Raw genomic sequence first — 23,855 nt, forward strand, 5'->3', positions numbered from 1 at the left:
CTCAGAGATAGAATTCATTCTATGGAAGCTCTCTTCATTAATAAAAGTACTTATCCCAATTACTTTGAACTTCTATAGACAGTGCCTTATTTCAAACTATTTTAATCAATCCTCACAAAATCTCTTGGCAACGGCCTGCAGAAGTACACAGAGGCAAGGGAGCCGTGGTGCTTCAGTGGAGCTACCAATTCTTTATGTTTATTATTCATCCTTACTATGCTTTTTAATTAATCACACAAAATAAAACCAATGCGGTTTGCCAGCCTCCAAGTTCTCCTTTATTAAAAAAGTGATTACATCCAGTAATCTGGAGTTAATATTAGAGAGGCTTAGAGAATTTTCCAGTCTGTACTACTCACAAAGTAACTAATCATGGCAGGAGATTTAAATTAATTTGGGTCAAATGAGATTCAACATCATCTTCCAGGTGCAGCTGCTCCCTCTGCAAAGGTTACTGATCCCACAGCCACGGGGCTGGGGCGGTTTGTGCCGATCCGGCGCCGAGGGAATCGGATTAGCTCCAACCATTCATTCCAGCTCTGCCCGCAGAGGGATAAAGCCCAGAGTAAATCAGGGGAGCGTTTGCATTAATGGCTGCTGGGCCAGGGAGGGACACTCAGGTCCTGCAAGGGGAACGGGAGGAGATGCTGGAGGCCTCCAGTTCCTGCGCGGATATTCCTGGATGGAGAAGGTGCTGGACAGAGCCCGGAGTCTGTCCAGACTCTGATAGGGATGAGCCATCCATTGATTCCTCGTTTCAGCTCCTACCCGGTGATGCTCTGCCTGCCAATAATCCTGAAATTATGGGCAATGGGATAGGATTTCCTCTGGAGACACGCTGAGAGAGCTGGGGGTTTCCACAAGGATCCAAACAGAGATCAGAGCCCCTGGCAGGGCCTGCAGGGGCTCCGGGAGAGCTGCAGAGGGACTGGGGACAAGGGACAGAGGGACAGGACACAGGGAATGGCTCCCACTGCCAGAGGGCAGGGCTGGATAGGATCTTGGGCAGGAATTCCTGCCTGGAATGGAATTGCCAGAGAATCCCTGCATCCCTGGAATGTCCAAGGAAGGATTGGAGCAGCCTGGGATGGTGGGAGGTGTCCCTGGAATGAGCTCTGAGGTCCCTTCCCACCCAAACCATTCCAGGATTCTGGGATTTGGGACACTCAAAATCCATTCAGAGGGATTTTTATGGAAAAATGGGAATGGAAAAGAGAGGGAAAGGGAAGGGAGACCCTTCATGGTTTCCTGAGATTCCAAGTGAGGCCCCTCAGTCCATAAATCTCTTGGAGAGGAGATGGATCCAATCTCAGGATGTGGAGCCAGGCTGGGAGAGCTGGGAATTCCCAGCCTGGAGAAGGGAAAATTCCAGCACATTCCAGGGCCTGAAGGGGCTCCAGGAGAGCTGCAGAGGGACTGGGGACAAGGGACAGAGGGACAGGACACAGGGAATGGCTCCCACTGCCAGAGGGCAGGGCTGGATGGGATCTTGGGCAGGAATTCCTGCCTGGAATGGAATTGCCAGAGCAGCTGTGGCTGCCCCTGCATCCCTGCAATGTCCAAGGTCAGGCTGGACACTGGGGCTGGAGCAGCCTGGGACAGTGGGAGGTGTCCCTGCCATGGCAGGGGTGGCACTGGACGAGTTTTAAGGTCCCTTCCCACCCAAACCCTTCCAGGATTCTCTGTCTGAACACAGCGATTCTCTGTAATATCAGGGGGATGGAACGGGACGAGCTTTAAAAATCCCTCCCAACCCAAACCACTCTGTGATTCCATTATTTAGATGTTACGGAATCATTAAATTTCACACAGGAAATGACAAATGTCTTACAAGCACGAAGTCATCTCTTTAACAGAGAATTTACTTATCATAAAAACCAAAAAGAGCTTTATTTTACAAGCACCCATTTCATCTCCTACTGAGATCGAGTGATCTCAGCCCACCACAGGGGTTACTCTGACTTGTTTATTCCATCTTTGGAGCCAAACCCAGCTGGAGGACAATGAGCAGTGCCAGATTCTCTCCAGCTGACAGCTCACGTTAAGCTAAGCCCAGGCTGGTGTCCATTAGCAGGAAAAGTGGGATTGCTCAGGCACAGCTCTGCTGGTGGTACCCATGTGGGAGCTCAGTGATTTAGTGAAATCACCAGCAACTGCTCAGGCAGTAATTAAACCATAAAGGCCAGACCTGAAAGCTGCAGCCTTTAGAAAGCAATAACCATCAGAATTCCCAGCACCAGCAGAATGATTCCCATCTCGGATCATCAGTGCTATCATCCTCTGCCTTCCCCTGGCTGCATCCCAACCACCCCCAGCTCTGTTCCTCACTGCTCACTCCACACGCCCAGCCCTCACAGATCTGCAGCTAGCTCTTATCAACAAGATGGGGATAAAGTTTTAGCAGCTTTTGTTTATTCATTCCCAGCCTGGCTGTCACCAGGATACTAAAAAAAAATAAAACCCCACCATGTGAAGTCAAATAAAACTTGAAAGACTGGCCAATTGTTTTCTTCCCATTTTTTACACCAAAGGCTGCATTAGCTAAATTTCACGATTCCCCTAAGTGCCTTTAAAATTACAAGCAATTTAGACTGTGATTCACTTTCATGCAGACTCTGACTGCATGCAATTTTTTCCCCCCATCTCAATTATATCTTAATATTATGGGGGCTGAAATGCATTAAATAAATCATATTTCATAGTAAAGCAATAATACTTACATGCATTTTAGAAGAAATCGTCTTGCGTTATAAATGTATTTATAATGTCATTACCTTATTTTCCACATTGACTGAAATATTAGACAGCAGCCACTGCTCCCAGCTACGGATGGAAGCTTTTAGCAAACCTTATGTTTATTCTGTTCTGGTAATTAGCTGGTTTAGTTAATATAATACAACGTTTACAAACAGCAATTTATCCAATATACAAACTCGCTCCTGTAATTAGTGAAACATTGTTATTGATTAAGATTTAATATGGCTGTTGCTGTTTCTGCAATGTTCTACACAAAGGGAACCATCACTAATTTGTCCGAGGACAGTTCCCCAGTCAAAGTCATCTCCTGGCAGAGGACCATGAATTTCATTATCTAGAATATATTTTCTGCAATATTCTACCCAGGTTTAGGCGGTTTTAAAGGAGCAGGTAACAACAAAGAGAAATTTAATGTATAATTACACACCCACTCTCTCACAGAGATCAAAACTACTCGATTATTCCTTTAATGCAAAACAAGTTTAAGGTGATCTTTCTATTATAAAGATGCACTAAATCTACACAGAAATACTTGGAAGAACACACACAAAACCCAAAAAATCTCTGCCATCATTTAAAATTCAACACTGCAATGGTATTAAACACAAATATCAAGTGTTTTTTATCAGTACTTTCAGTGAAATAAAGAGCATTGGAACAGGGCGTCCAGGGCAGGGGTGGAGTCCCCATCCCTGGAGGGATTTAAAGCCATGTGGAGGTGGCCCTTGGGGACATGGTCAGTGGTGGCCTTGGCTGTGCTGAGGAATGGTTGGACTGGAGCATCTTAAGCAGTTTTCCAACCTAATTGATTGTATTTTGTGTAGGAGTATAAACGTTAAAACCGATCTGTCAAAAAGAAGATTTTTTTGGGAAATATTTGCAGTCTTCACAGGAAAATAAGAAGTCGATTATTTTCAAATAATCAAATTTTTCAAAATATTTTTCAATTACTTTAAGACACCAGCCTATGTCTCAGGCTGCGATGTCAGCTGTACCCAGAGCTGTGTGTTCTGTCAGCAGCTGTGAAAAACCAGCTGGGGATGTGTTTTCTTTATCCCTTCCAGGACCTATCCCTGATAACTCTGGGGATATCTTCTGTTCAAACCAGCTGGGGCCAGGCTCTTTATCCCTTCCAGGACCCATCCCTGATAACTTTGGGGATATCTTCTGTTCAAACCAGCTGGGGCCGGGCTCTTTATCCCTTCCAGGACCTATCCCTGATAACTTTGGGGATATCTTCTGTTCAAACCAGCTGGGGCCGGGCTCTTTATCCCTTCCAGGACCCACGGTCCCTGCAGGGCAATCTCCTGTGCAGGGGCCACCGAGGCTCCCTGCAGGGCTGATCCAATCCCATCCTCCATGGGAGCTGCTCCAGCCAGGGGAGGAGCCCGGCATTCCCGCCTGGCTCCGAGCTGAGCTCTGGAGCAGCAGCACAGCCGGTGTGCACGGCATTCCCAGAGGAAAACCGGGCCCAGCTCAGCCCCCGGGAGCCTGAGAGGAAAACTCTGCCCTTGTGCAGGATCATTGCTGCAGCAGAGCCACGGCTGCCGCTGCAGGAGGGCCTGGCTGGGCTCTCACTCTCACAGGGGTTTATTGTCCTCCTGCATTTTTATTTTAATATTCCTAGTAAAGAACTGTGATTCCTATTCCTACATCTTTGCCTGAGAGCCCCTGAATTTCAAAATTGTAATAATTCAGAGATAGGAGGTTTACATTCTCCATTCCAAGGGAGGCTCCTGCCTTCCTCAGCAGACACCTGCCTTCCAAACCAGGACGTGTTCTCTCATTTCTAAGTTCAGGATGAACTCCCACTACCACCACTGGAACCTGAACTGCAATTCCTACCAATGGTACTCCGGATTCATCCTTAAACCCAGCACTGTCACCCCAAGTCAAATATCAATTCCAGACACTTCCACTGCATCACTCACTGGATTAAGCAGTTCCCTTTTAGGAATATCACATTTTATACTTTATTAGCATTTTATACTTTTTATTAGCTTCGCTTAGAGCTACTTGATTATTATCCGGCAGCTCTAAGTGAAGCCCCATTTTAGCCCTTTGGATTTTCAGATCAGACACCACACCTCAGGAAAACACAGCAGTAACACTCTCAGAGGCACCAAAACACTGTATAAATAAACAGAACCAGTTCTCCATCCAGACATTTTTCGACAGTTTTGAAAATTTCAGTCAGCTTTTAAATTCCACATTTTAAAAAATGCTGCTGTCCCAAAAACTTCAGTTTTGTTGTTTGGGGTTTTTTTTTAATCTCCAGGCATGTTTTATTTTTACGATGCTATTTTGTTTGGAGAGTTTTTTACTAAGAAAAAATGAAGATATTTTCACTGGCAAACCAGAGTGAATTAAGAACACAAAACAGTGTAAAAACCTTCCTGTGTGCTTGAGAAAATACATGAATTATCTAAAAGTTCAGTATAAAGTAGAAAAACCAACAATATTCTGGTTTGGGAACAGAGACATCCTCATAATATTACAGAAGGTGTTTAAACACTTCTGAAATAACCAATAAAATTAGAATATTAATTAAAATGAGCAAAATTATATATAGACACTACATATATCTGCTCGAGTGGGTGACATCCCTGCCTAAAACAGGAGAGTTGGAATTAAATCATCTTTAGGGTCCCTTCCAATGAAAATACATTCTATAATATATTTTAAATCCATTCCTAGATACTTGTGGAACACAGAGCAAGACTCAAGGACTCACTTTTGAATGTACTCGTATAATTTAACCCAGTTGCATCCATATAATGACCAGGGGAATATTGCAGGGACGAGGTTTCTGTTACAAAGAAAGTCATGAAAATGATGATATCCATTAAAATGCTCCGAAAATGTCGAGTTTTATCATCTTTGCTACAGAACAGAGCAGGCTGAGCATAAATTATTTATGATGTGTAACAGTTTAATGGAGTATAAAATAGCTTTTTTTCTTCTCACGAGTAGTACAAGCCTTGATTTTTTTTTTTGTTGTCAGCTCCACACTCGGCGATGTGCTCGACCCATTTACAGCTGTGACATGCAACAATTTGTAAAATTGTTCTATAGAAACTCTAACTTAAAGGAACGACTTACACAAGCTATTTATTACTCTCTTAAAGTGCTATCACAGCACCCTGCCAAGAACACAGCAGGAAATTCCAGGAAAGCACAGGCAGCTCCTCCAGAAATTTAGGGAAGCCCTCGCATGAGAATCAGCAGCACAACACCAAAATTTCTCTGTGGGAAGGGGCTCTAAATTCACTTCCATTCCCCTGTGGCCACATCCATAATTAATCCTGCAGGACATGCCCCAGTCCCAGGGAATGCAGGAACGAGTAGAAATTTGGGATTACTCATAGGACCAAAGGGATTTTAAGGCCGAAGAGGTAAAGCCTTAAATTAACAGGACTATGGAGTTTACAGTAGATCCCAAAGGAAAAAGGAGCTGAGTGTAAAATCCTGGACTCCCCTCAATTCTGCACAAATTATTAAAAGGAAAATAAATGTTCTGATAGGGAATCCTGGAATGGTTTGGGTTGGAAGGGACCTTTGGGATCATTTAATTCCAACACTGCAATGGTCAGGGACATCTTCCACTGTCCCAGGCTGCTCCAAGCTCCTCCAGCCTGGCCTTGGACACTTCCAGGGATTCAGGGGCAGCCACAGCTTCTCTGGGAATTCCATTCCATGGTCTCCCACCCTCATCCCATAAAATTCCTTCCTTCAATCCCATCCAAATCCATCCCCTTTCAGTTTCAAACCACTGCTCCTTGTCCTGTCACACAGGGTGTTTCTGATTTATAATCATCAGCTTTTGTGTGCCTCGGATGTGGGGGCCGTGATAATATTTACATTTTTTGTGTGAAAATCACCCTCATTATGGATGTTGTCTCCACAGGAAGACAACCAGGAGCCCTCAACCAGAGGAGATTTAGAGACACAGACACTTCTTCAGGGAAATCCACTCCATCAGAAAGCTGCCATCTGAAACAGCTCAGATTGCATTCTGGAAACACCTCCTTTTTTAAAATATTAAACAGATCTGAGGGTGAAAAATTCTGGCACAGCTGATGACACCTGTAACCACCTCAAATGTAGGCAGGGAAAATGTTCCTCTCTTTGCCAATGACTGCTTTGGATTAAAGCTTTATAGCCAGGCCACTACACAGGAAAAAATCTAAATACTAAACTTTTAAGGCAGCATAAACTGGAGATTCCCCTAATTAGTTTTGTTCCTCTGCATAATTAACCATCACACCCTTGAAACCAAATGTGAACAGTAAAACTGATGTTAAAACCCCCTCTTTTCCTTCCAAATTATGATCAGACTTGCACTGAAAACTACTGGGAAAAGAAATAGTTGTCTCCTTACTGTTCCACCCGTACAGAAACCTTGTGTCACCCTCTCCATAAAATAAAATTACTTTCCATTCATTTTCCACTCCACAGACCCTCGAGCTACAGTTCCAGAAGCATGAGAGAGAGTTAAAGATGCTCCACGCTTCATCTCCACCTTTTCTAAGGGCCTAAGCCAAATTCATTTCATCCATGTCACAGAAAGAGAGAAAACCTTTCACTAATATTAAACAGAATTTCATTTTCTTCTGCTGAGAAGTTTCAGCATTTATGGAGTTTCCAAGGAATCTGGTTAGAACCAGCAGAGAGGTGCCCACCGTGACAGTTTCAGGGCATTTCCTCCTTTTACCTCCAATAAAGTCAAATTTAACTTAAAGACGTCCGTAAGACCCTGGAGAAAATAAAGTAAAAATAAAGTAAAATAAAATAAAGAAAAATAAAGTAAAATAAAATAAAATAAAAATATAAATAAAATAAAATAAAATAAAATAAAATAAAATAAAATAAAATAAAATAAAATAAAATAAAATAAAATAAAATAAAATAAAATAAAATAAAATAAAATAAAATAAAAAAATAAAGTAAAATAAAATAAAATAAAAAATAAAATAAAATAAAATAAAAATATAAAATAAAATAAAATAAAATAAAATAAAATAAAATAAAATAAAATAAAATAAAATAAAATAAAATAAAATAAAATAAAATAAAATAAAATAAAATAGAGCCCAGAGATCTCCAGAACTTTGTATAACACAAAAAATCCTTCCAGGAACGCAGAGATTATAGGGAATTCTGCCTGCAATTATTCCTTCCACCAACTCTGGAACATTGCAGGATCAGGCAATTGAGGCCAAGAGGACAAAACACTCCCAGGCATCAGAGAGAAGAGCAGAAGTTTGTCCTGAAGATATGGACAAGAGGATGCTGTGGTTCTTCCACAAGGAGAAGGGAAAAAAGGGAGAAATTTGGAGAAAAAGAAAGCAAAAAATGAGAACTGGGGTGACCAAGGGCAGGAGGAGCCTCCAGGAGCTGGCAGAGATGGAAAGAAACAGATCTGAGAAAGGAGTGGAGTATTGGGGAAAAATTAGACAGAAACATGTCAAAAAAAACGATTTAAGAGCAGAATTTATGAAAGAAATAGCCACATTTAAAAAGAAGAATTAAAACTCAGATATGAGCCTACACAAAACCAGCACTGAGTCACAATTCCAACAGTAAAAAGTGATTTTTGTTTCAACTTGGAAAGCTTAAAGAATGTTCTGGGTTTGTCTAAAAATGGAAAAAGAGTTATACCACTCTCTCCAATATCTAAAATATGATATGAACTTATCTGGACTTTGGAAAGATGAAGAGAAGGAAAATTTGTTTGTTAAACCAGGCAAAAATTACTGTTAAGCAAGTGACACCAACAAAACACAGCAAAAATCATGATTTCAAGAGTGAATATGTGATATTTCTTCTCCGGTGAACTTCAGTTCTGAACTTTGTATTTCTGTAATTTTTAAATCTCATTTATTTATCACCTTTACCCATTCTCAGGCACCAAACTGTCAGCACTCGCAACAGATAATTACAAACAGCTTTTTTTTTGTGATATTCCAGATCCAATTCACCCTCACAGGGAAGAATTTTTGCCAAATTTCCAATCCAAATCCCCTCTCTTTCAGCTTGGTGTCACCTGCAGATGTGCTGAGGGTCAATATCCCCTTATTTTCCTCAAGGTCAAGTTTGTTGGTAGAAGAATTTAAAATTAACTTTCCAGACCTATCAAAAGTTGCTATTTTTGTGCTGTGCATTCCCTCGCTCGCAGGTAGTGGGTTCAAAGAATGATTTGCTCAAGTTCAGTATCTCCTTCCTACATCATTACTTTGAAAAGGAATAACTACAAGGATTTGGTGTTTTTTTTTTCTCATGCTTCAAACAGGCAGATAAAAGTGAGCAGGAAAATTAAAATATGACATGATGTAAAACAAAGAGCCAGCTGACCTCTTTATCTGAGCACTTCTTAGATGTCCCTTTATGAAGGCAGAAACAATCCCCACTAATTATCCTTCTTTTCAGAGCATTACAAGAAAACCTGGTATTATTCCACAGAAATATTTTCTCATTCCAAAATATTCTGTGCATGAAGCCACTGCTGTGAGTCTGCTGGCATGACTTGAGTATTTGGGGTATTGGAATATTTCATGTTTTACACACTGGAAATGATTTGTTATTGCTGCACACAATAATTTTGTTCCTTCCCAGAAGATTTCCAAGCAGATTTCTGCCTCCAAGGGCAAGAACCAGCCAGCAAAAAGGTGCAGAAGTCCCTCATTGGTTCTTCACAGGCTTAAAGACATAAATAAACTTTCAAAGTCAATCTGTAACCTCCAAAACGACTTTAATTGTTTCAGTTCACACTCACACTCCATGCTCAGCCCAAAAGGTTCACTTGCACCCCCAAGTCCTCTCTCAAAGTCGTGACTTTGTGCCTTTATGGGTGTGAAATCCCTGATTTTGGCATTCTAGGTGTGTTAATGACTCGGAATTGTGACAGCTGCTGCAGAAACCCGCCCTTGGCTCCAGCACAGCTCCATTAAGCATCCATCACAAACCACTCTGGATTTGCTCATTTATTACTCCTGCGTGGCCCAAGGGGGGAAAAGGGGGAACAGCAAAATTTTCTTCCTCTGAAGCAAAATCATAAGCCACTTACTTATCCTAATGTCACGATTCCCACTGTTTATCTGCATGATAATTAGGGAAATGAGGAGTAATGGGGTTTATTTATTTATTTATAAGCGTGATTTGAATTCAAATGTCTCTAAAAAAAAGACACTGCAGTATCTTATTATGTTATCAGAGGGGTGGGTTTTCCAAATTCAACTAAATTACTGAAAGTGATGAGACAAGAAATATTATCACCTTCTTTTGCCTCAGCCACCCCAAATTTACATTGACAAATTTCTCCCATACCACTCCTGTGTGGAATTTTTTACAGCATTGACAGCTGAAGCCGATTTCTGCTTTGAAAATTAAAGTTTTGTTGGCTACTTGTTGAAATCAGGTCTTGTGTGAAGTGGAAGGTGCCTTTTTGTCTTTAAACTTTTATATTATTTACATTATTCAAAGTTTATTTTTGTTTTCCATTTAGGGCAATGTGTGAAATTCCCCAACTGTACACACAAATTCCAAATTCCTGACAGGAGGGGGAACTTCCAGCTCCAAAGTCCCCTGAGTGCAATTAAAGACCCTCAGCCTTAAGGGGATGGGGCTATCAGGAGAATAATTCTTATTACTGAACTAAAAGGTTGTTTTAACATCCCAAATGCATTAAGCTTGACATTAAACTTTTCCTTTTCTTTAAAATAAAAGAGGCAGAGCACTTTTTCCTCCAGGCACATCATGGTACAGCTGCCACAGAACAGATCATAAAAACAATTGATAGGACTGAAAAATTTCTTCAAATTTGTATAAAACACCCCAAAACCTACAGACTTCACCATGAGATTCCACTTTTTTTCCCCATCCTCTCCCTGAAATATCCTTTTTAATTGATTTGTGTACACCTGCTTTAGCTATATTGGCACCTATTGCTACAACACTCGAGCACCTCAATATATTCCAGACAGCCACTGATATGAAAAGACATTAAAAAGACATTTAAAAACCCTTAAAAACTTAAAATTACATCTCAAAAGGACTTCCCTCGGGCTCTTCTCCAAGCTGATCAAACCAAGTGACTTCAGCCACTCCTGAAAACAGCAGTAAAACAAACTGCCCGATTACCACCCCTCTATCCTCCAAAACACCTAAATCTGGTAATTCAACCCAAAACACTCTAAAGGTGATGCCTTAAGTTTGAGCTTTCATGATTTTCATGATGCCCAGGGGTGCAGCTCTGAGCTCACAGTCAGGGTCACTCAGCTCTGCACACAGCAGGGACACAAAACAAATCCTTTTCTGCTGAGGACCAAGGACAACTTTCAGCCCAAAAGCACAAACAAGGGTGGGCTGGAGGGAGGAACAGGAAGGATGGGACCTCACAACCTGAAGCTGTAATTGGACAATTAAACCCCAATATGCAAATGGACCAAAACTTATCAAAGTGTGAGACCTTGTGACCGTTTGTCCATTTTGCGTCCATTTTGTGACCATTTTGGGTCCATTTTATGGCCATTTTGGGTCCATTTTGTGTCCATTTTGTGACCATTTGTCCATTTTGTGACCATTTTGGGTCCACCTTGGGTGCAGCCCTGGCCAGGCTCTTGTCCTGCCCAAGGTGTATCCTAAAGGCCTTTCAATAAATCCCTACTTTATTCTCCAGCTCTCTCCAGTCTCTGTTCCAGGCCAGCCTTCCCAAGGCACCAAAGGAGACACAAATGAATTCATCCCTACCCAAACCCAGCTTCATCTGAGAGCAAAGAAACATTGAATCAAAGTCAGAGTAAGAGAGGCCCAGGGATTGTTTTGCGGAGCGGAGGCGCCTCGGCGGCGTCGCGCTCCCAGCCCGGTGTCAGACGAACACGTTTTAATCCCTCGCACGCATTTGTAGCGTGTCATGTACAAGGACAAGCCCTGACAAGGCTCTGATGTGGTTTTTGTTGTGTCACACAACTGGCAGGCTGTACGAGCTCCAAAGGCCCACGAGTAATCAAAAAGAGCCTGGCTCGGAATATTTATACACAAAGAGCGGTATTTAAAACGTTCTTGTGGTGCTACCTCCGGGGCAGAAATGAGGTTTGTCCCTGAAAAGGGGGAAGGTGTGTGGAAAAAGGGATTATTAGCCTTACTTTTTGCCCATGCATGACAAGGAATGATGATATTCATTTGGGGAGATAGCACGGCAATTTTGCTGCCGTTCAATAAAAAGGGAGTAGCGCGAACAAATTGGTTAATGAATGAGGGAGGAGAGAGCAGAGTATTATGCAGTGAATCTATAAAAATGAACTCAATTTGAATTCAACCCAAAGAACAAATTGATGGAGCAGCAGGCTTTGTAAAGCACTAGATCTTCATCTGAATGCTGAAATAACACAGTGATTAATTTTGCTTCAGTCAAATATCTTGGGGTTTGCTATATAAGAATTAAAAAATAACATGCTTTAAATGCTGCTTGACTATCAAAACACATTCACCATTCAAAAAGAAAGCTTAAAGAGAATAAATGCTCCTTCTCTGTACTTTGCTTGCCTTCAAAATTCTCATTTTACCGTGGTTTTCCTGTCTGTCAAACTTCTGACAAAGAGGGGGAAAAAAAAGCCATTAACTGTTACATAGAAAAATTATAAAAAAAAGACATCTCTAACATGTTGCCAAGTGAAATGCTGAAGGAAGGAAAAAATTATTTCTGTTGTTCCACTGAAACAAGTATTTTGAATGTCAGCATGGACATTGTAAAGGGACAGAAGAGAGACCCAGGAAAAGGCAACTTTGGTTCCCAGGCCCTTCATGGCAATTTCAGAGAGGAAATAAAACATTTATTTGCCAGTTTATGTGACAAATCATACTGGGACTCCAACTCCAGCACTACCCACAGGCTATTTTGAATTCTTTTTACCATTTTCCTCTATCAAGGAGGAGGGAAAACTGTTCACTTGTTAATTTTAGACATCAAATGGGCCTTCACTTCTTCAAGGCCAGGTAAGAAAATCACTCATGATTTGCAAATATGTGACAGGCAGCCCCTTTTCTTACTGGGGAGAAAATTATCGACTTTATTTGCTTAGCAAGAGCTTTTTGCTCACACAGTAGCTTCACATCACCTCTTTAAGATCTCCTAAAAGACCTACCCCAAAAACCTGAATTTCTATCCCAAACCTTTCAGTGCTGCAGTAGAAACGCCAAAAAAAGAGGGTGAGGAAGAAGGAATATGTGCCAGGAGAGACATAAACCAAAGGAGCAATATTCTGTTTATTCCAAGGAATATGAGTGCAGTCAGTGCAGTAAAATTGTGTAATTTCCAAATATAAATGTGCTGCTCATTGTACCCCACTTCCTTCTCTAAAAACCAACCCAACCTCTTTCCCCCAAAACAAAACACACAAAAAAATAGCTCCCGTCCTCAATATTCCAAAATACCTTCTTCCATGACAGGAAAAACCAAATTCAGGTTCCTTTTGCCCATAGGAGACAGTTTTTGCTGCAACAAAACTGCTACTTCCAAGCCATAAAAACATCACAAAAAATAACCATGTGCACAGGACTAAATCGAATTTTATGAGAGAAACTCCCTAAATCTCCACTTTCAATGAGGCTTCATGAAAAATTTCTACTTTCTAAATTATAAAACTGAGGAACGAGAGACAAGACAACTGTCTGTAGATTTAATTTTGTACCATGTGCTTCCCAAACCTTAAATCTCATGTTCAAATCTGAGCCTTCAGTATTTTTACTGCCATAAATTGTGAATTAAGGTCTCTGCTCGTGCTCACTTCTCCAAAAGCCCTCCCTTGCACCAAGCAATCCTGTTTTGCCTCAGGCTGTGTAGTTTACCTCAAATTATTTCAGAATCATCTAAAAAGATTCATTTTTCTATTAAAATGATGAATGAGCTAAATGAGGTATGTAATAAATACTGCAGGTTTGTAAACAGACTTTTCTCCGGAGAACTAATGCCTTAACTCATTTAATTCTTCCCCCTGGTATTTCCTAGTGAAGTCATCCTTAAAATATGGTTTGTCCAGGCCTGGTTGGAAAGAGCAGGAAGGGTCAGGATTTAATCTGTTTATGGAAAATAGGGAATGTCCTCATGACAAAGTTAATGAATTGATGACAGGAGAAATAAAGGCAGCCCCAAAGGGGAGGTCATTGCCCAGCATGAACTGGGACCAGTCACCCCAGGGTGATGGGGAAGACACCAAACCAGTTCAGGCCCAGAGGAGGAAAAAACTCCATTTTAACAACCTGTATTCAATTATGACAACAGGTCAGATTTCCTCCTCACATAACTCAACACACTTCAGCTCTGATAGGGCCAGGAATGTGTTTTGTCTATTGATTTCAGAGCTCAGAGAAGTGAAAGAACTTCACATCTCAAATAGGATTTTGCTAGGGAAAAAAATCTCCAATAATCTGATTATCACAGTGACCTAAAGTGCAAAAAAAAAAGTGCTTTTTAATATAAAGATACTTCTACCACATTGATTTTTTTTTTTTTTTGAGCGAGGAATTTTTTGATAGAACTTCTTGTGCAGAAAATAATTTACAAAACAATGAGATTCCTCAGCACCAACAGATTTCACTCTCAAACAGGTGCTTCAATGAAAGCCTGGAACAACACACGGGCAAATAGATATAATTGCATTAGTATGGATACAGACTTGTAATGATAGCAATAATCAAATTTTAATGTTCTGGTTACAGCACATGAACAGAACAATATTTCTGTGCCTCTTCAAAGGGAAATGAGACTTTAATGTCATTGGCAGCTCAATAAAACCATTTTCTAACATACAGGCTCCTAATGACAACTCGTTTCAGCCCAGACAGAGGAGCAAATGTGTTCACAGTAAACTCCAGGTCATTATCAGGAGATGGAAATACAACAGGTCCTCTGCACTTTGGGTAACTATTGATTTTCTACTCCATATTCTCCTCGTCTCACCCTGACTTTCATAATGACTCAAGTGATGGAACATCAATAAACTATTTATGGCACAGCCACCACATTGAAAGCCGCTCTACAAGACCGTGCCCAACTCAACCAGGCCAAATTTTTATCTTTGCAGCAAAATCCTCCAATAATAAATACAGCAGAGAACAGGTCTAAGTGATAAAATATAATAAAAATATTCTTGGAGCTGTCGTAAGGACCTTCAGCTTCACCCTTTGCTGCAGAGAACCACACCACCATCAAAATTCTTTATGGCTGGGCTGAAATAAAAGATTTGATTTATTCTGAAGCCCTTTTTTGAGAGGGATGGGCAGAAAAAAACATAATATCCACACCAAGAGCATGTGGAAAAAAGCAGTATTTTTAACCAGCTGCAGTTCTGGACTTCAAGCACATGATGCACTTTGTCCTTGGGTGGAATCACACTGAGATGCTCTGCAGATGTCACATCTCCAAAGTGAGTAAAGTAAAGGTACAAAATGCCCTCGTTTGGTGGCAAGGACAGTTTGAGCAGTTCTCATTTTGCTCCCTGACAATTGCCCTCCACACACACTCTGCAATTTCCTCAGTGGAGCTGGGTTGGGAGGTGTTGGAAAAGCAGATTGGAAAGGGCTCCAGGATGGGTTTGTGAAGTATTTGCCTCAGTTCGTACCTGCACTGACACGACAGAAAAGGAGAACTGAGAGAAGAAAATAAAGAATTCTTCACCATCAAAGCACCCCTTGCACCCAACCCTGGTGTACTGGGAGCCCTGAAAACAGGCCAGAAAACAGCCCTGAGGGCAGGGGGGAACAGCAGAGGGGGAAAAAAAAGGATAATCTTGGAATTATAGAATGGTTCAGGTTGGAAGGGATGTGAAAAATCCTCTCATTCCACCCCTGTAGGGTGGACAGGGACACTTCCCCTATCCCAGGCTGCTCCAAGCCCCATCCTTGGACACTTCAGGGATGGAACAGCCACAACTTCTCCGGGAAAACTGTGCCAGGGCCTCGCCACCCTCATCCTTCCCACGATCAAATATCCCACAGCCATGAGGGAGAAACCAGAGGAGATCCAAAACCTCTCCAGCACCCACAGAGCATCACTTCTCCAAGACACAACCCCAGATCTGTGGGATAAGGAAAGCCAGGCTGTGCCCAAAACATTCCCAGCCAGTGGCATTTCCAGGATTGCTGAAGGAATCCACAGCAGCTGCCTTCCCTTCTGCTGAGTTAAGCACCAAGAGTTGATTAAATCCTCACACTGACGCCACTGGGGATTCCCAGGGTTTGGCTCGGGGTCTGGAAATTCCACTCTGAACAATAATTTCTACTTCTGCTGGCACAAATGTCACAATTGCTCCTTTGCAAACCTTTGGATAGCCCCAAAATAGGTTTTTTGCAGGAGCTAAAATTCCACCAGGAGCCTGCCAGCCCCCCTGACCTGAGGGCACTTCCCAGGACATGTCACTAAAGCACTTCAGGTTTTACCAAATCATTTCATCCTTTGTTTTTCCTCACTTGGATAAAGAACTAATTCTAATTTTTGGGATGTTAACACTGTAGATTTCTTCTTTCTGAGATTATAAGAAGCAGCTGGCATTGAAATTCTTCAAGGATAGGAAATATGACTTCATTTTACATCTGTTTATTAAAACCTGAATTACCAACCTTTACAAACTCAATTTTTTCCTTCCTCACCACAATTTCTTTTGCTTTGCACTATTTGAACAATTCAGCAGCAGCAAAGGAATTTATTTTGCTACTGACACTTCAGGAACATTTTTGGTTTTTCTCCAAGAAGAGCCTGACAAATCAAATCTGGGCTCCATAAAATACAAACTTGCTGGAGAAATTTATTCCTCACACAGAAGAACCTTTCCCTGTGCTACAGGTTTTGAATTCAGCTTTGATACAGGAAATAAAGGCACAGGTAGGGTAAGCAGTGAAGCCAAAGAAATAAAATCTGACCCATTACAAGAAAATAAAGGAGCTGACTTATACGAGGGTGAGAATTACTCAATATTTTCATATTTAAGGAAATAAACAGACAAAATTTTCTTGCTGTTTTGTAATCTTAGAGTACACACTTCAAAGAATGAACAAGCTACAGTGGAAATGGCAAATCTGCAGTGGTGGTAACAAACCTGCACCCAAGAACCACCAGATATTTCCAAATTTCACAGGTGGAACCAGGAAGATTGATCAAAACCAAAATGACACAACTGCTAACTCTGATATTCTGAAGTAAGTGAAAATTAACCAACAAAATAACTAAATAAAGCAGTTTCATATCCATAACAAGGAATTTCTCAAGCATTTGGCTGAGGAGAAATCCACCCTGTGCTTCCCAAAATCACCACAACAGGGAGGAAAAGATGCAAACCCCCAGTAATTATGCAAATCGTAGTCTCCATTATAAATCTTCAGCTCCTCATTAGCTCCAGGCCACAAAACCCTTATCTCTCCCACACAAGATTAAGAATCCAGGGATTTAAGGCATAAAAATAAAGCTGTACCTTGGTCATAATTCCTTTCCATTCTCCTTTGTTCCCACGTTTTACAATGACAAAATATAAAACATTTGTTTACAACACTGAAATCATTCTTCAACAATAATGTTACCACAGAGCTGGGAAAGCATCCAGAAATGGCTGGAAAAGATACCAGCACTGAGGTGGGATTGGTTTGGTTTTAAATTAGGATTTGGAAAAATAACACGAACATCAGATTTTAACTCCCACAGCACTATTGCTTATTGAAGTGATTGATTACTAAGATACCAACCCATAAAGCTTAAAAACCTTGGATTTTACTCCAGATTTAGAGGGCCCAACAAATATTTATGTTGCTGCTGACATAAGTAATTCCCATTTAGTTTCATAGCAATGCTCACATAATTTTTAACTTTTCCCCTTGAAAATACCATTTTCTTTCATATTCACACTCGAGTATATTTATATTTTTAAAGCATATTCCCACCTCAGACAATAATGATTATTGTTAGAAAGAAGAGCCAATAGAGACTCACTAAAGCAAGCAAACACTCTATAAAGGAAGTTATAAATCTGTCAGACATTTCAAATGGACTGAACTGCATAATGTCAGTTTTCTGAGGAAAACAGCCAACCATATGTTCCAATTTCCTTGTCAGGAAGGTTTGATACGTCAGCTCTAATGAGAGATCATCCTTTTAAACAGAATTTTTCACTGAGCTGGTTCCAAAGTTGGAAACGAGCAGCAAAACCCCTTAAAATAGGGGATATTTGACAAAAAAAAAAAAAAAAAAAAAAAAAAAAAGAGATCTGCACTCTTCTTCTACCAATAGGCCTGAGGAGCGAGGTGCTTGGAAAATCTGAATTTCTGCAGCAGTGTGAGGACTCACCAGGCGCAGAGCCTTCTGCCGCTCCTCCTCCGAGGCCGCCCTCTCCCGAAGGATGACTCGAGCCAGGTGCTCGTTTGAGGAGATCCTCTCCCGTTCCAGGAGCTTCCCAAGGTCATCCCGAACGTACATCTGATCTTGTTTCAACCTACAGGGACGTGCAAGGAGGCTTAGGCTGAGAGAAGTTTCAAAACCTACTTTAAAAATCACTTTAAAAGCTGTCACAGAAATGCTTTTGTACTCTTGGCTCCTTAAGACACTTCAATACAAATATTCACTAAAAGAATCCGGAGGGTTATTTCAAATTGAAGTATCAAAATCTGAATACGCAAAAGTTAAAAGTTTTCACACCACTGTTCATTAAATCATATCAATTACAACTGATTCAATAAAATACATATTTTAAGTAAGATGCAGAGAATTCTATTGAAGTATCAAAATCTGAATACGCAAAAGTTAAAAGTTTTCACACCACTGTTCATTAAATCATATCAATTACAACTGAATCAATAAAATATATATTTTAAGTAAGATGCAGAGAATTCTGTTGAAGTATCAAATTGAAGTATCAAAATCTGAATACGCAAAAGTTTAAAAGTTTTCACAACACTGTTCATTAAATCATATCAATTACAACTGATTCAATAAAATACATATTTTAAGTAAGATGCAGAGAATTCTGTTGAAGTATCAAATTGAAGTATCAAAATCTGAATATGCAAAAGTTAAAAGTTTTCACGCCACTGTTCATTAAATCATATCAATTACAACTGAATCAATAAAATACATGTTTTAAGTAAGATGCAGAGAATTCTGTTGAAGTATCAAATTGAAGTATCAAAATCTGAATACGCAAAAGTTAAAAGTTTTCACGCCACTGTTCATTAAATCATATCAATTACAACTGAATCAATAAAATACATGTTTTAAGTAAGATGCAGAGAATTCTGTTGAAGTATCAAACTGAAGTATCAAAATCTGAATACGCAAAAGTTTAAAAGTTTTCACGCCACTGTTCATTAAATCATATCAATTACAACTGATTCAATAAAATACATATTTTAAGTAAGATGCAGAGAATTCTGTTGAAGTATCAAACTGAAGTATCAAAATCTGAATACGCAAAAGTTAAAAGTTTTCACACCACTGTTCATTAAATCATATCAATTACAACTGAATCAATAAAACACATATTTTAAGTAAGATGCAGAGAATTCTGTTGAAGTATCAAATTGAAGTATCAAAATCTGAATACACAAAAGTTAAAAGTTTTCACACCACTGTTCATTAAATCATATCAATTACAACTGATTCAATAAAATACATATTTTAAGTAAGATGCAGAGAATTCTGTTGAAGTATCAAATTGAAGTATCAAAATCTGAATACACAAAAGTTAAAAGTTTTCACACCACTGTTCATTAAATCATATCAATTACAACTGATTCAATAAAATACATATTTTAAGTAAGATGCAGAGAATTCTGTTGTTTGGCTGGGGTTTTGTTTGGTTTTATGGAACGATTTTTCCAGGAAAATCCTTTTCCCACCAGCCACTCAATTTCCACCTAAAAGCTTTCCTGCACTGGGAAAGTGCTTTTCTCCCTCTAAACACACCATAAACCCAAGGACTTCATCCATTTCCCAAGCTCCACAAAGATCGAAGAGCCATAACCAACCTTTCCCAGCAATTTGAGAGGAGGAGAGAAAATAGTTATTGAACTTGTTGCAACAGAGGTAATAAAGGCGACTCCAGGCCCAGAAAATTCTCAATATTTACATGTCACGGGCCATAAATAGATTTGAACCCTTCAGTGGAGTACTCGAGACAAGCACGCCGTGTTTAATTTTCAGGGAAACACTCGGAAATCGCTCGGTGAATAAAACCCGTGAGTTGTGACACCGAGCGCGGAACTCGGAGCAGTAATGGGGGTATGAAACACTGGGTTTAAAACAGATTATTTTTTTTTTTTTTATGAAAGAGTGATGGAGAGGAAGCTTCAATATTCTCAGTGCATTTATCTGTTGTCAAGGGAGCTCTGGAGAACAAATCCTAATGAGTCGGGTCACTTTGTAAAAGGTACCAGCATTAGAGTACATTAGATTCTTCCCCAGGGAATACATTTAAGTGAGGTAGGGAGGAAAAAAGACAATTACAAGATGTATTACTTCAGTGCTCAGCTCCAAACCCTCTGAAATGCAGCAACCAACTGGGAATCTTTATAAAAGTTTATTAAGCTGCATCTTCAATTACTCCAGAAAAGAAAAAAAAAAAGGGAAAAAAAAAAAAAAGGCAGATTATGCAGACATGGACCAAATTCCATTAAGTGATTTCCCAAGGTCCCCCAAATTACTCCAGCAGGATTGATATAACAAATCCTTCATACAATCATAACAATCCTTCATACAGCACAGTCAAAACATGCTGGTTGCCTTTTGGATTGGAGAAATCATGTTTTGCCTAAAAAGGAAAAAAGTGTCAAAATAGAAGTCTCAGCACCTTTTTCTGGTGATGAACAGAGAGCATTTAATGCTTTCCTAGACTGAAGGAAGATTCTTCCTCATCCCTCTTGGATTTGACCTCCTGCAAGTGGTTTTCCCTTAAAAATGTCTCTTCTTTATGCTGCTGTAGGTAGCAGAATTAAAAAGATATGAAATATACTTGACATATAAAATAGCTGAAAAATCCAGCCAAAAGATTACAAACCATAAACTGAAAAATTAAAACAAACAAACACAAAAACCTCATGAACAAAAAACACCCAAAAAACCCCAAAACAAAACAACCCCACAACCCTCAGATATTTACATTTAATTCTTTACATCAAATTAGATCTTCTTCCTAATCTCATTTAAATTTAGATCAAGACACTCAGTTAAAGAAAACCCATTTTACTGTTTGGATTTTTCCTCCCTTTCCCTTTCCTTGCAGGGTGTTCTACCATAAAAGAAAGTGACCCTATTTTATTATCAAATTTTATACAATTTAGGCCAAAAAGGAACTTTTTTATGTCCAAGACTGCTGCTGGCAGCACTTTCAAGCAAAAATTTCAAGTTTTTTTATCAATTCTCACCCTCATTTGTGTGACCAGGATCACACAACACAACAAGTTCAACTCCTCACGCATCCACCAAACTTTCATTTAGGGCAGTTTTTACTCATCAACCAAAATTCCTCAACAGCCACCTCGACTGATTGAAATTCAGCAGAGTTTTTAACAAAATAAGCGGGATTTTGAAGTCATTTTCATTTATTTGAGTTCCGTAATTGGGTGGCTTGTAGGAGCTTAATGAAACAAACACTCGGCAGATCCCGCTGATCGCAAACATTCGCCTGCATCAACCTCCAGTAGGTTTTTTCCCTTGGCTTTACAAATTCATTTTTCCTGGCATTCAGCACGTACTGAATAAAGGCAAACATCAGCTGGATCTACGGTAATAAATTATATTATTATCCAGGCAAAAGTAAAAAAAAAAAGAGATATATGTATAATAATAAAATAGAGAGAGGCACCTCCGCAATTTGTGAGGAGTTAAACAGCACAACTTGTCACTACTCCGGGAATTCCACAGGAATTTTTCAAGTGACATTTTTAATTACAGCAGAGATAAAGGCTCAAGATAATGGTTCTTGTGTTTGAGCACAGAACTCCAGACAACAGAGAGTGTTACACTGATCATTTATACAGAAAGGATGTTCAAAAAGCTGCTGAAGCAGCAGAAAAGGCTGCTGGCTATACATTTTCCCCACACAATTGATATCTTTTTGAATAAAATCCTTCTAAATAATTATGAAATACTGCTTTAAGAAGTGTGGAGTGGCTGATTTAATGAAGTGTGGCATGCAAGGCAATCACTTCTCATGGTGCTATTGGAAAACACACATAAAGCATTAAGAAGCAGCTCCAGTAAAAGTCTGCGTTAACACTTCACAATATTTCATTTCTCAACTGCTTTATAGCACCCAACCAGTACAAAAAAAAAAAGCAACAATTCCTGCCTTTCCCCAGCACTGTCGTGGAGAACTTCAACGCTCTCAACTTAATACTATGAAGAAAATTTATATATCTGTATGTTTTTGTAAGAGGATAGGTAAATCCTGATAAACCAGTCATTCAGGATTTAGGGATCTCAGAAGATTTATTCCCGTCAAGGGGGCATAACAAGAATTTGAGTATTTTTGTTTTCACATTGTCATATTTAGGCTCCACTGTAAGACAAATTTTTGACTGTTTTGGTCCTGAAGTCAGTTTAATCAAAATAATGTTTGCAGTACATTCCACCTCTAAATCAGATTTGGCTCACACTGAACACAAAAGCTCCTCCATGTCACCTCAAGGAGCAATCACACAACAACAAGCAAAAAGAACTCTGGAACACACTCCCAGATACAATATATAAATATAAAAATACATTTTAAAAAATAAATAAATAAATAAATAAACAAACAAACAGGTTTTTTGTTAATTTTGATTTTTTGAGATGTGGGCAGGAGGTACAGAAATCAAATACCTGTGATCAAACTGCCCGTTCCAACCTCCCCTTCAGCAGAGCTTCAGAGAAAAGGGAAAATAAAAAATAACATTTCTGCTAATGCATTCCATCTTTTTATTCCTCTCTTTTCTTTCTGGAGGAGCAGGGAACGTGGGATTTTAGAGGCATTTGTTACTGTACAGCTTCTGAACTATGAATGTCCTACATGCAAGATTAAGCAAAAGAGAATTTACCTGTGAATTTATCGAATATTTATCAAATTTATCAAATTATCTAAGACAACTGAAATGCTTTACCCACATCTACTAAAATCAAGTAATAACAACATAATAACACAAAGCAAAACAAGAGGAAAAATAATTTCTCAATTAAGTAAAGACTTAAAATTAATAACTGACAATCATCACATCAAGTCCAACAAGATAAGAGAAGCAAAATATAGAACTGGCTCCACTTTCCAATTAGAAATTCGAATTTGAAACACAGAGATAGAAATTTAAGACCGAAAGAAGAAAGCATCTCTTAGGGCCAAGGAGTTTTCTGTATCACAAGAAATACAAAAATACACTCTTAAAAATCAGCTTGAAAGGCTTTGCTGCGCTCTAAGTCATTTCCATCCTTTTCACATCTAGTTTTTAATTAAGTTCAAGAAAAGCAAATTGTTAATTTTGCCATGTGGATTTATGGCCCAGGACTCCCCTCATGCCCAGCATGACCCCTGTTAGCCACAATAACAAGATGAGTAATTTAATTCTAAATCCACAAGAACTCCCTCTTTTGTTTACTTCAAAATATCCATTTCTGTTGTTCTCAAAAAACACCTGCAGATGATAATTAAGGAAAAAGCACCTTTTAATTCAGAGACAACAGCATCACACTGAGAAAAGCTGAAAAATATTACTTTTGTGCCTTGATGGCCACTTCACGGTTTATCCTACATAAATCAAGAATCCACAGAAATCCAAAACTGCCAAACAATACTCTTGGAGAAATACAGTCATTTGTCACTTCCAGCCCTTATTTTCAGATATTGGAAATTTATTACACTATCAAAGCCTAAGCATTTCCTCTTTGCTGGTTTTTCGGGGCAGTGATTACTTGCCAGTTGTTTTATCTTTATTACAGTCTCCAAGCTACACAATCTGATGGATCTGCGGCGTTCCGCGATAAACTCACTCAAGCCCAATGCATGAACTGTGTCATTTTTCATTACTTCCAACCAAGCAAAAATCAAAATATTCCCTGTTCCAAAGTCCACTGTCAGGAAAATCATCCTGTC

At 39.6% G+C, this 23,855-nt stretch overlaps 1 protein-coding gene across 2 annotated transcripts in view; it reads right to left on the reverse strand.

Annotated features, from left to right (window-relative positions):
• The window catches only part of CHCHD3 (coiled-coil-helix-coiled-coil-helix domain containing 3), a 132,552-nt gene that overhangs the window by 74,557 nt on the left and 34,140 nt on the right, over nucleotides 1–23,855 (reverse strand). For both annotated transcript variants that reach the window (XM_063397127.1, XM_063397128.1), the window contains exon 4: nucleotides 18,086–18,230. In XM_063397127.1, coding sequence (XP_063253197.1) covers nucleotides 18,086–18,230 — 145 coding nt within the window. The remainder of the gene's footprint in view (nucleotides 1–18,085; nucleotides 18,231–23,855) is intronic.

The sequence above is a fragment of the Prinia subflava genome, chromosome 4, assembly GCF_021018805.1.
Source record: "Prinia subflava isolate CZ2003 ecotype Zambia chromosome 4, Cam_Psub_1.2, whole genome shotgun sequence".
Classification (NCBI taxonomy): Eukaryota; Metazoa; Chordata; class Aves; order Passeriformes; family Cisticolidae; genus Prinia; species Prinia subflava.